The sequence below is a fragment of the Orbicella faveolata genome, unplaced genomic scaffold, assembly GCF_042242905.1.
Source record: "Orbicella faveolata isolate gen_17 unplaced genomic scaffold, um_ofav_v1 contig_26, whole genome shotgun sequence".
Classification (NCBI taxonomy): Eukaryota; Metazoa; Cnidaria; class Anthozoa; order Scleractinia; family Merulinidae; genus Orbicella; species Orbicella faveolata.
The window spans coordinates 11245001-11260100 of NW_028301554.1; the positions used below are offsets into that span (position 1 = coordinate 11245001).

Consider the following 15100-nt stretch of genomic DNA (forward strand, 5'->3'; position numbering starts at 1 on the left):
GTAGAAAGAGCATGTTAGTTTGCTTGAGGTCATTTTATTTATTTCTGAACGAAAAGGTGTTTCTTTCCCAGTATAAGTGCTGTAGTAAAATGAGACTTTGAAGATTTTCATCACAAGAATTTGCTTGCTTTACGGTAATTGTTTGGTTACAACTCTCTGGATATGTTTACATAATCTATTAACCTGTTAAGAGAAATCTCTGAATTTTTCTCATTATGTGGCTTGTATCAAGCCAAGATCACACAGGTCATCAGGAGCTTTTTTATATGTTAGAAATTCCCTTCACTCTTGTATTCACTTGGCTTTTTCCCCGATATTTTAAGATCGTGTGACCGCAAGTTTGTTTTTCACTTCTGAGCATGTGTAAGGTGTCGCAGAAGAATTGTTGTAAATGTCACCATAGTGTTATTTATGGGGGCATAATTTATATTTATTTCAACATTGTTGGTTATTTTTGGCTCTCATCATAGCCTGATACAAACTTGTTTTATGAAAAAAAGCGGTGAAATGGACCTGCCAATATGCATGACTGGTAAGATGAAAGACTGACCAGTCAAAGCCTAGGTCAATCTGCTCATTGTCCATTGAAGAGCTATTTAAAACCCCATAAACCACCATTAATTTGTGCCCCCTTCAAGTTTTAATAATGGAACATAACCCTTTAAATGCCAAATATTTCTCCACTAGACAATAATCACTCTAAACTGGGATATCAAGTGACGATTGTCCAGTAGAAACTTGAAAAAGAAAAATTATGAATTTTGAGCAATGATAGTTAAGATGTACATGAGTGTCTTGTACTTTTGAATATTAATTGAGTTATCTGTTAAACTGAAAATGTTTAGGAGTTATGAAGAGCAATTCAAGGAGCATGGGATCTGGTATGAACACAGACTAATTGATGACATGGTAAGTCAAACAAGAATTCTCTCTTCCACAACATTAAGCACTTTTCCCCACTTACCAGCTATTACCATCCAGTGATTGTGTTTTGAGTATGTTAGTTTAGCTTTTTTGTCAATGTAATTACAAACTAGAATTGCTGGATCTCAAAAATTTACCTGCTTTTTACAAAAATGTTTTAGTGGTTTGGCAAGAACTTAATTCCAAAGATCCTATTGCCGTAAAAGAAATCCAACATGAGATTTTATGGAGCAACTGCATTATTAGGATAAATGGGAAGTCTATTTATTTTAAAACGTGGGTTAATAAAGGCAATTTGAAAATATGTCACCTACTTGACCCCCAGGGTCAGTTCCTTTCTTTTGAAAACTTTATATGCAAATTTGGTGTTCGTAACACTTTTCTCGATTACACTGGTATTCTTGCGGCAATTCTGAAACTTCGGCAGAGGAAAATCCTAGGTAATAGCCCGATGGGTGGTCAACCTTCAAGTTTCTTGCTGATAGCGACACCATCCTCTCCACTAAAAAAGCTTGTTCAATACTTTTCTCCTCCCATTGTTGACATCAATCTACGTAAACAAGTGTCAAATGTCAAGGACGCCAACGAACTTCCTTTGAAAGTCACCGTCGAAAACAAGTTGAGAAGCTTTCAGTCTAAAATTGCACATAACATCATACCAACCAATCTCTCTCTATATAAAATGAACATAAAGAAACACCACAATGCGAGCACCGCCTCTTCCAAAATGAAACACTTGTTTTTATGTTTCTGGAGTGCCCTGCAGTTGAACCGTTTTGGAAAGATGTTATAATGTGGTGGAATACCAAACATTCAGACAATATTAACCCCAATTACTCTGAAATCCTTTATGACTACAAACCTGAATCTGAGAGCTTCTACACGTTAAATCATTATCTTCTTATTGCTAAATATCATATATTTCTCGCAAGAAATCAGTCAGTCTCCAAGCCTAAAGGTCTTTCTTGCCTGACTGGAAAATAAAATCAAATGTGAAAGACAAATAGCCATTAAAAACTCAAACTGCAGAAAATACGAAGCTAAGTGGACCACTCTCTGCCTCTGTATTGTGTAAAATCTTTTTTCTTTTCTTCCTTCTTTGTACATGATTGCCAACCCTATTTTCATGTTCAAATAATGAAAGCTAAAGTGTCATATTTCTTTATTTTTTTGGCGTTCTTTGTACTTTTTCTATATATATTTTTTGTGTGTGTAGTGCAGCCTTAAAACTTCAGCAATATAAATAAAATTCTGAAATTAGTACTGTGCGGGTGCCTTACTTTTTAGAAATTATTTCTTGGTAAAAAAAGAAAGAAATTATAAGCAGTGTACTATTGAGTATTGTATTAGCATTAGTTTTGTACGTAGAAGTTTAAATTGTAAGTAGTTTTCAGCGGTGTTTTGTTGTGTGCTAGCTTCCTCTCTAAATGATTATTATTGTAATTTACCTATCTATCTATCTATCTATCTATCTATCTATCTATCAATCTATCTATCTATCTACCTATCTATCTGTCTGTCTGTCTGTCTGTCTAACCAACTAACTAACTAACTATCTAACTAACCCAGGCAACTGCACAAACAAGATACGCTCAGTGATTTCTATGTGTGTGTGTTTTTTTGTTTTTATCGATTTGTTGTTTCAGTCTAGGAGGGGAGGAAACGGAATAAATAAAAGAAATAAAAGAAATAAATAAAGACTTTGTTCTGTTTCTTAATCCTTACTTTAGTAGATCTTATTCTACTAACTGGTCATTAAGGCAGTCCATAAGGGAAGAAAATGTTGTGAAAGTCAGTTTTAAAGTATTAATGCTGTTAACCCCAATACTGAACACCATTGCTTTGTTTCAAGTGTTGAAATAAAGTCTGCAAGTCCTTAGCTTCTACGTTCGCTACGAATGATCAACTGAAAGGTTCGAAGTAAAGGCGAAGGAGCGGTTAGTAGATTATAAGGGGCTAGTTTTGTTGGCTCGGTTGACTTGCAGTAAGAAATGTGTGAACACAGGCTGAATGTGTTGCTAGCAAAAAGTGGTCATACATGTATGAAAATTTCCTTCTGTTTTGAAAACAAACTTTCTGAAAGTGCTTCTTTGTATACAGGTTTTTATGATTGCAGGGTGACTGAAGGAAGTTTTGGGTGGACTAAAACGTCCTTGAGTGATTTTTCCTTCCTGTAAGATACAATATTATTGGTGGCTGGTTAAAGATAATTATGTGTGAGTCTAGGCTGCCGTTGAATGTTATGCCAGTGTTTCATGAGAATCACTTTAAGATTCGGTGTGGCCGGGTTATAAGTGGTAACAAACTTGGCAAACTTTGGCCATATCACAGCTATCCTTCCTTAGCTAGCAGAAGTAATCTATTCAGAAATCGCCTTGAAGTAAAAATGTTTATGGTAGAACGATTACAAACGAGACAATTATCAGTCCGTGTATAGGGACTGGCTAGTAGGTTGGAGTGACCCTACTTCTAACTGGCAGAATAGAATAAGTTTTTTGTCAGGACATTATATTTTGGTTGTAATTAAGATTTCTTGTTAGGCAAAGTAACTTGTCAGCAATTAGGATACCGTGCTAGACAAACACAAATTTCAGTGAGAGAGATTTCCTTGAATGAGATCACTTTTTAATAAGTAGCTGTAGTGCACCATCTGATGGTCTAATGAGTAGTAATCCACTTTACTTCTCAGATGTACTTTTGTCAGATAAAATTTCCAAATAATTATTTTATACATGAGGTCTTCGCACTGAGGGAATTGCAAGAAAACTACTGCAAAGTTTTAAAAAACAATATATGTAAACAACCTCTTTTCATCCTCAGCAAAAAAGGAAAAATGAAAAGATCTTTGTACTGGCCAGATTTGAACCAGTGATACCAAGACGGTAGACCAATACTGGGCTCCTGCGTCCTACCAATTGAGCTATCGAGGCGTAGCATGAAGACTTGATTCAATTATTAGCTGTGTAACAATTATGCATATAGACGCTTTACAAAATTGTCAATTACTCAACTATAAGTAATTTACTTCAGAAACAAAATGAACAGTTTTAAACTCAGTGATGCAGGGATGATATTCTTAAAATTCAGATCTATAGCTTTAATATTCCATCTAGAAAAAGCATTTGTTAAATTACAGAGCATGTACAGGAATGCTATTACAGAGAATGTATGGGCACGTTCACATACCGTTAATTGCAAATATCTCGGCTATAAAAAATTCAATCCAAAAACAAAATTATCAGTTTTAGGAACAATGATACAGAGATGACATCTGCATTATTTCAGATCTATAGCTCAAATACTCAAGCTAGAAAATACTATTTGTTAAGGTGGCTCGATCGGATTTTTGAGTAATGATACTGTTCAACTTTGACTGTCTAGAGTGCCAACATTATCAATCTAACAGAAAATCAAAATAATGTTACCAGTGTACAAGACAAAGATGAAGGTTTTAAATGGGGCACATTTCACCAGGATCTGAGTTACCATAGCAACAAAATGACGCCATACCCCATTTCACATAAGACCGAATAACTGGCCATCAAGGATATTATTTTGGAAATACGATTTCAGGATCTCCGACTTGACGTAGTTGTCTAAATGATGCAGGGCTTTCATTAGAAGCCGGCTACCATTGGAGCTCCAGCGGCTGCGAGTCATCAAGTCACCGGCTACTTGGCCATGTTTGTCAACAAATAGTCCAAAAATATAACTCTTAAAATGTTTACAGCCTACCCATTTTTCAGTTCAAATAAATCTGATGAAATATAGCACACACCTGCCTTGAGAATTTTAGAATAAAGCATATACCAACACGATTTCTGTACCGCGACAGATTGCAACTGATTTAGAAACGCTCAGCCATTTTCAGCGGTATCTTAATGAAATTTAGCCTCGCTCCCAAACTATTACCACGTGGTTGGTTGAACAAAGATGGTGGCCAAGCGCAGCCTCGGACAGACTGAATTGTTTTCATTCTTTACAAAGAAACCACAAACCGGAACAGGTATCCTGAATAAATTTTGACTTTGCAATTGTTTTCTCATAAACCCATTATGTTGTTTTTCGCTTAGTTAAGAATATTAATTGCAGAAAACAAAGCCACACATTCCAATGGTTCAGATGAAACTTCGCCAGTCAACCCAACTGAAAGTATACCTGAAGTCACAGATCATGCCTCGTCATCTCTGCAATCTTCCAAAACTCCTGAGCCAGACAAACGGCCATTAGCCTAAGAAATGAAATACTTTATTCACTCATCATTTGGAAATTCAGTTGACAAACCTGTACACTGTCACAGTTTTTACACATGTCAAGTGAGCAGATGCAATTCTGTTACTCAAAACTGAAATGAATCGATTACAAGCAACAAGCCAAAAAGATCACTTCCAGCATCAATGGATCCTTGACAAAAAACTCTTTCTGCAAAAAGACTGGTGTGAACTGGCTAGTTTATGTAGAAGGTAGGGGAATGTTTTGTCTTTTGTGTAGAAAACATGATGCAACGAATCTTCAAAACAAGAGCAAAAAGTTTAACACTGAACCTGCTGTCCGCTTTAAACGCAAGTCCCTTGAAGAACACTCAACTTCACAACAACATAAAGCTGCCGTGAGTGCAGAACTTTTAAGTCGTGTTTCTGTCTTCCAGAAAGAGTTTGAAGAAAGAGAAAAATCAAAGGAAGATGTATATTTCAATGCATTCTTGGCTCTTTACTGGATAGCGAAAGAAGAAATTACGAACACAAAGTTTTCCAGTCTTTTGGACGTTGTGGAGAAAATGGGATTATCAAATATGAAATTCTTTGAGCATCGCTCAGGAGGATCAGTGTGAGAAATGTTTATTTTGATGGGGGAGATGGTAAAATCTGAGGTTGTGAAGAAGGCACAGCAAGCCAGCTTCATGGGTCTCTTGATCGATGAAGTAATGGATATTGCCCAGAGAGAGCAGCTTGTGTCATTCATCAGATATGTTGACCAAGATACCTATGAAGTGAAAACAGATTTCCTTGCTGTGAATGACATTTTAGAGAGCTCAACTTCTGCCAATGCTCAAACCATCAAGTCAGTTGTTGTGAAACAGCTGTCAGATTGTGACCTAGATATCAATAAATTATCAGGTTTGTCAACTGATGGCCCATCTGTAATGGTGGGAAAGCAAAATGGTGTTGCTGCTAAGCTTAAGAGAGAAGCTAAGATGTTATTGAATGTTCATTGCATCTGCCATAGATTGGCCCTTGCATGTGGGGATGCAAATGACCACATTTCATATGTCAAGACTGTTGAAAGGTTTTGATTCAACTATGGTCTTTCTTCCACAACTCGGGAAAGCGCACAGCAGCATACACCAAAGCAGTTATTGCTTCAGCAGAGTTACAGATTTCACATTCTGTAAAGAAAAGGGTTGTAAATCGCGTTAAGAAGGCTACCCAAACAAGATGGCTGTCTACAGAAAGCACTGTTGATGGTATTTTTCTTAACTTTGTGCCTTTGATCCAAACTTTGCAAATCTACAGCAATGATAGTGATCCTGTTGCAATAAACTTGATCACTCAAATCAAGTCGAAGAAATTCCTTGGAGCAGTGTATTTACTTCATGAAGTCCTGCCAATTCTGAGCCATCTCAGCCGAGCCTTTCAGAAAGGAAACATATCCTTTGCTGTCATAGCACCTGCTGTAGAATTTATTTTAGAGGAACTGAAAAGCGTGGCCGAAAAACAATCACCCCTGGAATGTTTGAGAAGAGATCTTGCTGAAGACAGCAGACTGCACTACAGTGGATTGACTCCTCTAACAGCACACGATGAGACACTTCTCAGAAACCTGACTTCAAAGTATGTCCATGCTCTGCAAGACAATATTGCTTCCCGTTTCAAGGATAGCCTTCCCATCTTGAGTGCTTTCAAAATATTTGATCCAGTTGCAGTGCCACCCAAGTCTGATCAGAGCTTTAGTGAGTATAGAGACAAAGAGATCAAGATCCTTGCAGAATATCTGTATCAGCTGGAGACTGGAGAATCAAAGGTCCAGAAGACAGAGGAATTGATTTGTGAGTGATGGAAGTTCAAGTACAGCATCTTAAAACTCGAGTGAAATGCCAGCAGATGTTGTTAAGCCACCAAAGAACAAGGAACTGACATCCCAAACACCTACAGATTGGCTTTTACATCACATGCTTTCCAATCAATCGACTTACAGTCATTTTGTGCCAGAGCTTCTTCGTCTTGCTGAAGTGTGCATGTCTCTGCTAGTAAGCAACGCCTGGCTGGAGCGAGGGGCATCAGCAGTCAAACGACTGAAAACAAGGCTGAGAAGCTCTCTGAAAGGTGATTTGTTCGAATCACTGATGCACATTACAATCAATGGGCCAGAAGTACAGGAGTGTGAAAGCCTGGTCAAGAAAGCAGTGAAAAAGTGGCGTGAAGTGAAAGCTCATAGAAAAATTGCTAAATCAATCTCTGCAAGTGCCACTTCCAGTAACTGCCCAACAGTTTCTAATGCTGCTACCACCATCTAGTGCCACCGCTGGCACTAGATGTTCCAGAACAAGTGAATGCCATGGGAGATAGGATTGTAGTTGAAGATTTGGAGAAAGAAGTTAATTCAGTAATCAGTGCTCTTAAACTTCCTGATATCTGGGATATGGATGACTCTCACTCTGACTATGACTCAGACTTTGAGTCAGATTCAGACTGAACAGTTGCAGGTGTCATTTTATTTTCAAAACGGTCAACCAAGCTAGAATTAGAACTGTCAGTAGAAACAGTACAGAAATTGTCAAAGTATAAATTACTACTAAACTAGTGACCGGTGTAATCATCAAAATTCTTTAAGGAGGAAGAAGTTTTTGAAGATTTTGATGAAGAAATTAGCTATACTATCAGTTGAATGACAGCATCTTCTCATAGCTTTACGACCACACTGGCTTATCATGATGTATGGTGTAAATTGGTGTAAATTGTTCTCAAGTGCAACTTCGTTTTTTTGAAGTAAAACTTTTTCATTGCCTTTGACCTTTTCACTTTTGTCTGTAAAAGTTAAAAAATATATATTTCTTTTAATGGTAAATAATTATTCATTAACTTTACTTTCTCAAGAACGCTGGAAATCACATTTCTGAGCTTCTAAATTTAAAATTTTTCTGGGGGGCATGCCCACAGACCCCCCTAGAAACGGTGGCCTTTGGCCTCCTAAATAGTCACAGCCGCCTACTATTATATGGGCAGACACCTACTTCAAATTTTATTGAAAGCCCTGATGATGGGAAAATTTTTAAAAAACCTATAGGAGAATTTTCGAGAAAATTGCAGGTGAAGTTTCAAGGTGTCAAAATACTAGACTTGACTAAATGGTATTCTGGTCTTAAATAAATCTTACAACATGTAATTACTTGGAGTGAAAATCTCAGAGAAATTGCTCCATTTGACTTTCAGAAACATTGGCTGGATTATCAACTGGTGTGGGGTGTTATTTTGCTTTTTATCAAAAATTGCCCCTAAAATTATTAAATTTGGTGAGAATTAAAAGACACTCAATGAATTTTTTCTAGACATGGCCCTCAATGAGATTAATCCATATTCAACGTAATCCTGGAGTTCTAAATTAATTGGAACATTTTAAGACTGCTAATTTTCAGTGTCAACTCAGGAAAATATTGCGCTGATTTTCAGTCAATGCTGTTTGTTGTCTTTGTTATAATTTTGTCTTGCCTGGAATCACTGTGCTAAGGTACATTTCTGTATATCATGAATTCATAAAACACTTGCTTTCTTTCTGGTGATTTTCCCAAAGCAAGCTAACCTTTGCCAACTAGCACTACAATAACAATAAAATATATGTCACACTTTCACTCATCTCCCATTAACATGGCCACATCAGGGGTAAACGGTGAGCGCAAGCAGAAAATCACTATGCTGGATGTCTTGTTTATGTTCAGCATAAACATAAACATGTTTCTTTTTCTTTTTTTTTCGTGTTTATGTTTAGCATAAACACAAACAAGAAATTTATTTATTGTTGTTGTAGTACACCAATAACGTTTGATGTTCAGTCAGATTGATTATGGTGCTGCTCTAGTCGCTCAAAAGTTGAATAGTATCATTACTCAAAAATGCTATCGAGCCACCTTAATTACAGAGCTTGATTTGGAACGCAATTACAGAGAATGTATGGGCACATTCACATAATTACAAATTTCTCAGCTATAAAAATTTAAATCCTAAAACAAAATGAATAATTTAAAGCCTATAATGTAGAGATAACCTTGGTAAAATATCAGATCTATAGCATTAACACTCAAGCCAGGAAAAAAATATTTGTCAAATTACAGATAATGTATGGGCATGTCACATAACTGCGAATTTCTATAAATGATTTAATCTGAAAATAGAAATGATAGCTGTAATGCCACTTATACTGTACAAGGAAACTTTTCACCAAATATCAGAAGAAAAGGTCTAAAATTGGAGCTATAAAAATTATTTGATTATTTAATTATCTATTTTTATTTGTTTTATGTCTTGTTTGTGTATTTATTTATTTACTTATTTATTAACTATATAAACAAGATACACTCAGTGATCTGTGTGTGTGTTTGTTTTTTTGTTGGGTTCTTGTTTCTCTTGGAGAGGAAGCAAGCCTGTGTTGGTCAGCGGTTTCCCGTATGATTGTCGAGAGCACATTGTTGTAGTCCGCCATGTTAGATCGCGTAGTGAATAAAGTATAGTTCTCCTGCTAACACTGGCCTCTAGACTCCTGCAGATAATTTTTGTCTATAAGCAGGTCATTTGTCGGGCCAAGAACAACTTTTGACCAGAAAAAAGGCCAGTCTGGTTGGACAAAAATTATTTTTGTCGTTAGAAATTAAAAATAAGAGACATTTGAGACATTTTGGTATTTCATTGTACTCCCTTTGCCAAAATGTTGGTTGCAAATTTAAATGGCTCAAAAGTAAAGTCAACTGAGTGTAAAATTGATACTAGCACCAGAAAGGAGACCTTTACATTAAGTCAGATATTATTTTTGATAATACATTGTTCGTGGCTAGTCTTACACAGCTCGTTTCGTTGTCATTTTGTTGGCGAACGGGACTTAAGGCACAATGCCCAACGAGTTTGCCGAGCAGAAAGGTCTCTGATGAGTCCCTTTGCCAGGACGAAACGAGCTGCGTAACACTAGCCACAAACAATGTATTATCACAAGTAACTGTCAGGTATTATTTTACCTGTTTAAAATTGACAAATTTACAAACGTTTGTACCCCTAGTTTGCCTCCACTCACTTGATCACACATTTATTCCATATTTTCCCGGGTATCAAGTTTCCTGTGCATCAAGTTTCCCACAATGCCTGATAAGGAAAACCACGGGAAAAGCGATGAAACGATCTCCTGTGTAGACAGCTTGTCAGTGTAAGAACTCAACAATAACATTCAGAGACTTGAAATTGGCTGAAATGAATTCTTCGACTTTTTCTGAAAGTTTTGAATAATAGATGAAATTGGAATTTGAAGTGGTCGTGACTACAAGGCATGACTAATTTGTACATTCACGCTTTTCACAAAACATGTCTGTGATACGGACACTATATTTGAACCACAGACGTAAAAAAAAAACACTATGAAGAGCTATAAAGCTGATTTTTGATCATACGGACTAGAAAACAATTTGTTTACATTTTACCAGTTTTAAAGTTTTGAAAGGAAATGCATTCAGATAAGGTCGATAAACAAAACGAGAATTTGGGCTGTGTATTCAATTTTCCTAATATCTTACTCAGTTCAAATTACGACTAAAAAATAATTCCACAACACTTGGCAGATAACAAACAACAACATAAGACCTCAGATTTTAGTAGTTTTTCACAAAAACGTAATTCAGGCTAAATGGGGCTTCACAATCTTTCACAATGCCACCAGAAGCGTAAATTAACACAGCCTGAATAGTGGCATTGATGTGGTGTGTTTTACAATTCGATGTGACATTTGATACAATGCATTGCGTGTAATAAAATTATTTCTCAGAGATGGAATAAAAACAAAACTGATAACAAAGCTCTTCTGTGTATTATTGTAATATCTTTGAAATCATCTCTGTTTTGAGCTATTTGAACCAAGACTACGCTTTAGTATTTACAATAATGCTTACCTTCTTGATGACGTACATCCTAGCCGTCCGAAAAAAAAAAAACGATCAATTTGCTGCTGTCTTTTTGACATAACTCACAGACTTCAAATTAAACCCTGATATTGGAAGACAAAATTTCCAGAGGGAAACGGAGGATTGGAAAAGTTACAAAAACCTTTCCTGTAAAAGACAAAAGAATTCATGCAGTCATGCTGAAAACCAAGGAAGGAATGATCAACAGACCACTACAGAAACTTCACTTATTAAAAGAGCACAAAGGGCAAATTCTCAGTGATAGATTTCTTCTATTAGATGCCACTGAGGTTCAAAGAGACGAGAAACCCTTGTAAGTCCAAATAAACAAGGATCCTCAAGAAATTTAAAGGGTTACCACAAATGGAGGAGGATGGACAAGCCGATGCGTCATACATCTCATGATACAGGCACACATGCAGACGTCCCGGAAGACTTTAGAATGTTGATGTAATACAAATTGAGTGGACGTACATCTAGTTGGAGTAGAATTTTGCTTGATGTAAAATCATCACATGTAAAATCAACACAAGTTAGAAAATTCAGTGTGAAAGAGGAGTGGTGTGTTCATCCGTTCAATTGTGGCTGTACACCAGGAGGCTGATGTGCCTCCACATGTTGTAATAGTAGTGTGCTATAGAATAAACATGTACGTGAGATTACACAATTCAGCAATATGATGTTGGATCTCAAAGGATGTATCTTTGCAAAATATGAGTGTGTAAAATTAAAATCTGTAGCCCCAATTTTCCAAGTAACTGTTTGTCAATACAAATCAGCATTTGAAATGTTCTTTGTAATTTTCAGTTTTGGCAAAGTTATGACTTGGACTCTCACAAACCCTTCATTTTTGCACGATTAACTTGTTGCAAAAATAATTTACAATGAGGTGTGAGGATTAGTATTGGGGTTATGAAATTATAGGAGCACTGTTTTTGAGTCAGCACCCATTCCCATCGCATGATGAAACATAGGGCGACTTAACATCTGTGCAATTGAAACAAGACCTTTGTTTCCGTTGTTGTTTTTGTACTAGTATTTTAAAATGTTTAGATTAGACTTTTAATTACCTGATGTGTGATGAACATGTAAAATAATATAATTTGTTTTCATCAAAAAAATAAAATCTGCTTACAAACAATTTACAGTTTGTCAGGAAACAAATCATATAAACATTGAGAGACATGAAGTTCTAAAATTGTTAAGTAGATGATATTTTTTTATGTCAACTAGGTTACATGCTTGACCATTTGAATTAATTTCATTAGGTGGCATATGCCCTCAAGTCGCCTGGTGGATTTGTTTGGGCTGCAAAGAATTATGATGGAGATGTACAGTCTGACACTCTAGCTCAAGGTAATATCTTTAATTTCATAAAATAATCAAGTTTCCTTCACTTTACAAATCAGGTTCCTCTATGTTGGTAATTGCATGAATGATGAGTACAATTGTGGATTTGCACTACAACTGATATTAAAACAAGAAGATCTGTTAGGTCTTATAACCGCGCTTTTAAAATTTAACTGTTTTCTTAGCACTACAGTCGCAACGGAGTGCACATTCCAAAGCAGTCCTTGATGATTCATTGATAACTGTAGACACCACATCACTTGATGAACACAAACTGTATTATTGCACCATCAGTCGTACTCGTAGCCATTATGAAATCTCCAATGACGTAATGTTCTTAATCTGGAACTTTCTTCGGAATATGTAAGGGCATGAACGATATGAACGCAACAATAATAACACTATTAAAAGTCAGATTAAATTTAACTGGTTTTTCAATGAGTAAAGGGCTACCAAAGTAGTCACACGAGTCACTAATTCAAGAATTACGTTAGTCGCGGCTATCTTTAGTATGGTGGTTATTTCCCGACCAATGATGTAATCCTTGCATGTTCTGACAAGTTCTTTGCTCGGCTTGCAAATATTTAATTTTCCTTCCGATCTATTAACTCGCTGCGATGAAACAGCCAAAGAATTTACTTCAATGCCTAAAGCCACAAGAAATACTCGCAAAATTGCAAATAAATTAATGACCTTCGCTTCTGGCGAAATAAACTTGCAAAGTAAACACATCAACATGTGCCGCAACACGTCAGCGCATTCCATGGCTGACGTGATATCTTTTTTAGCGTATTTATTATTCCCTTTGAATCCAACTCTTTGATAAAACCAAAAGAAAATATATTTTACCCACAACAAAGAAAGCAATATACGTAAAATTGTCCATGTATTAATGTTTCAACAGCTTTTGGCGAATAAACATCACATGTTGTGTGACTCAAAATTTGGCAGAGAGGGAGTTGGGGTCTGGTCACCGACAAAAAAAAATAAACCACAGGTAGAGCATGAACTGAAACTGAAAATTCTCTCATAATTGCATGCATCGTGAGCCTTAATGCAAGTGCAGCAAAAATTCCAATTATCATGGGTAATGTTGATCATTAATTGCTTGACCTTTGATACAATTACTTGATTTTTATATGACCAAGAAAGTTACAAACTTGCTCTGCAGTGTAAATTAAAAATGACTGCCAATCACAATGACGAAATTTTCTCAGTCGTATACTGTATTAAGCAACCAGACAAATATAGACATGAATAAACACATAAATAATTAGTTATTTACTAATTCAATAATTTACTAAAATAACAAAAAAAAGAATAATAAACTGTTTTCAGGATCAATAGAGTAAATGTATCTAGGGCATTCTAGACCTTGAACTTGAAGCTATGTCTCTTATAAACAACTTAAGTTTTTGATAAATTCAATTTATCAAGTGCAACATAACCGTGACAGGTACACTTGGAGATTTAAATATGGGGCAGTTTCTGCGAGGGAAAGAAATGTTTTTGCAAGAATACTTTCAAACTGGGACGTGATGAAGTTTGCTTGAATACAGTCGGGTAAGAAGCTAAGGAAACGCATTTCTATTAAGCCGTACCTTCAACTAAACCAAGCATTGGATGGATTTCATTACATTTTCATTCTGTGAGATTGTTTTCTTGACCTATTATCAGTGGAATTAACTGGCTATATTGTTTAACAACCTCACTTTTTGGTGGAACAACCTGATTTTACTATGGAATGATCTGAGTATGGAACTATCTAACCATAATTTGATTCAATAAACTTACTTAAGTAACTTGTGACAGCATAGCTAGGTGGAGTTATAGCAGTTACGTGAGGAAAAAAATCACTAGCTCAGTCACTCAGTGGCTCATAAACATTTTGTGGTAAATCCGCTGACCAGTGTATTCCAACCATTCTGAGTAAAACGGCTTGCAAAGTGATGAACTGATCTTTCGCATTTAGCTTGCACATTTCTATTTTCCAATGCCTATATAAATGCAAACCACCCTTTACTAGCTCATGTGAAAAAAAGTTCCCTCACCAGGATTCAAACCCACAACCTTCAGATTACTGCAACTGAAATCTTACTACTTCGGCAAGCTGCAACTGATAAGTTATTCACGAGATGAAAATGGGTAACCAGTGGATAAGTGACCACCTTATATAGACTCAAATTATTCACAAAGTAAGCTATTACAGATTGAAATTGCAGTTGTGTTCTGCTGGATATCACTCAGTTTGCTCAGTTAATGACTTGTTTTACTGGCCATGTTATCTATTGATGGAAACTTTTCAGATGCTGGATGTTTTAAATTTCCCACTATCCACTATCACTCAGTGCATGGACTTGTATTGTTTGTTTTGAGAGAAAGTCATCTGGCCCCAGTTGTTGGAAGGCTGGATACTGCTATCCTCTGGATAAATATTATTGCTATTTAGTGCAGGATAAGTGTTAACAAAACAAACCACGCTATCCGCTGGATAGTGATTTATCCGGTGGATAGCATTATCCAGCCTTCGAACAACTGGGGCCTGATTGGTTACTCACAAAGCTTAAAAAGTCAGTCATTTCCAAAGTGTAAGAATTTTAATTGGCTTGATTCCTTCTGTTACAGTAAGGCTCGATTCTATTCCTTAAAGACAGTATTCGCGTTTAACTCCTG

General features: G+C 36.2%; 2 protein-coding genes and 1 pseudogene across 2 annotated transcripts in view; all 3 read left to right on the top strand.

The window, feature by feature from the left end:
* LOC110048170 (isocitrate dehydrogenase [NADP] cytoplasmic-like) overlaps positions 1 to 15100 on the top strand; it is an 83854-nt gene that overhangs the window by 57591 nt on the left and 11163 nt on the right. The window contains exons 7-8 of the mRNA XM_089295673.1: positions 846 to 909; positions 12346 to 12433. Coding sequence (XP_089151799.1) covers positions 846 to 909; positions 12346 to 12433 — 152 coding nt within the window. The remainder of the gene's footprint in view (positions 1 to 845; positions 910 to 12345; positions 12434 to 15100) is intronic.
* Positions 5192 to 6978, top strand: LOC149108155 (zinc finger protein 862-like; annotated as a pseudogene).
* LOC149108156 (uncharacterized) lies at positions 7016 to 7527 on the top strand. Its single transcript, XM_089295674.1, has one exon. The coding sequence runs from the start codon at positions 7016 to 7018 to the stop codon at positions 7436 to 7438; it is 423 nt and encodes a 140-aa protein (XP_089151800.1). The 3' UTR covers positions 7439 to 7527.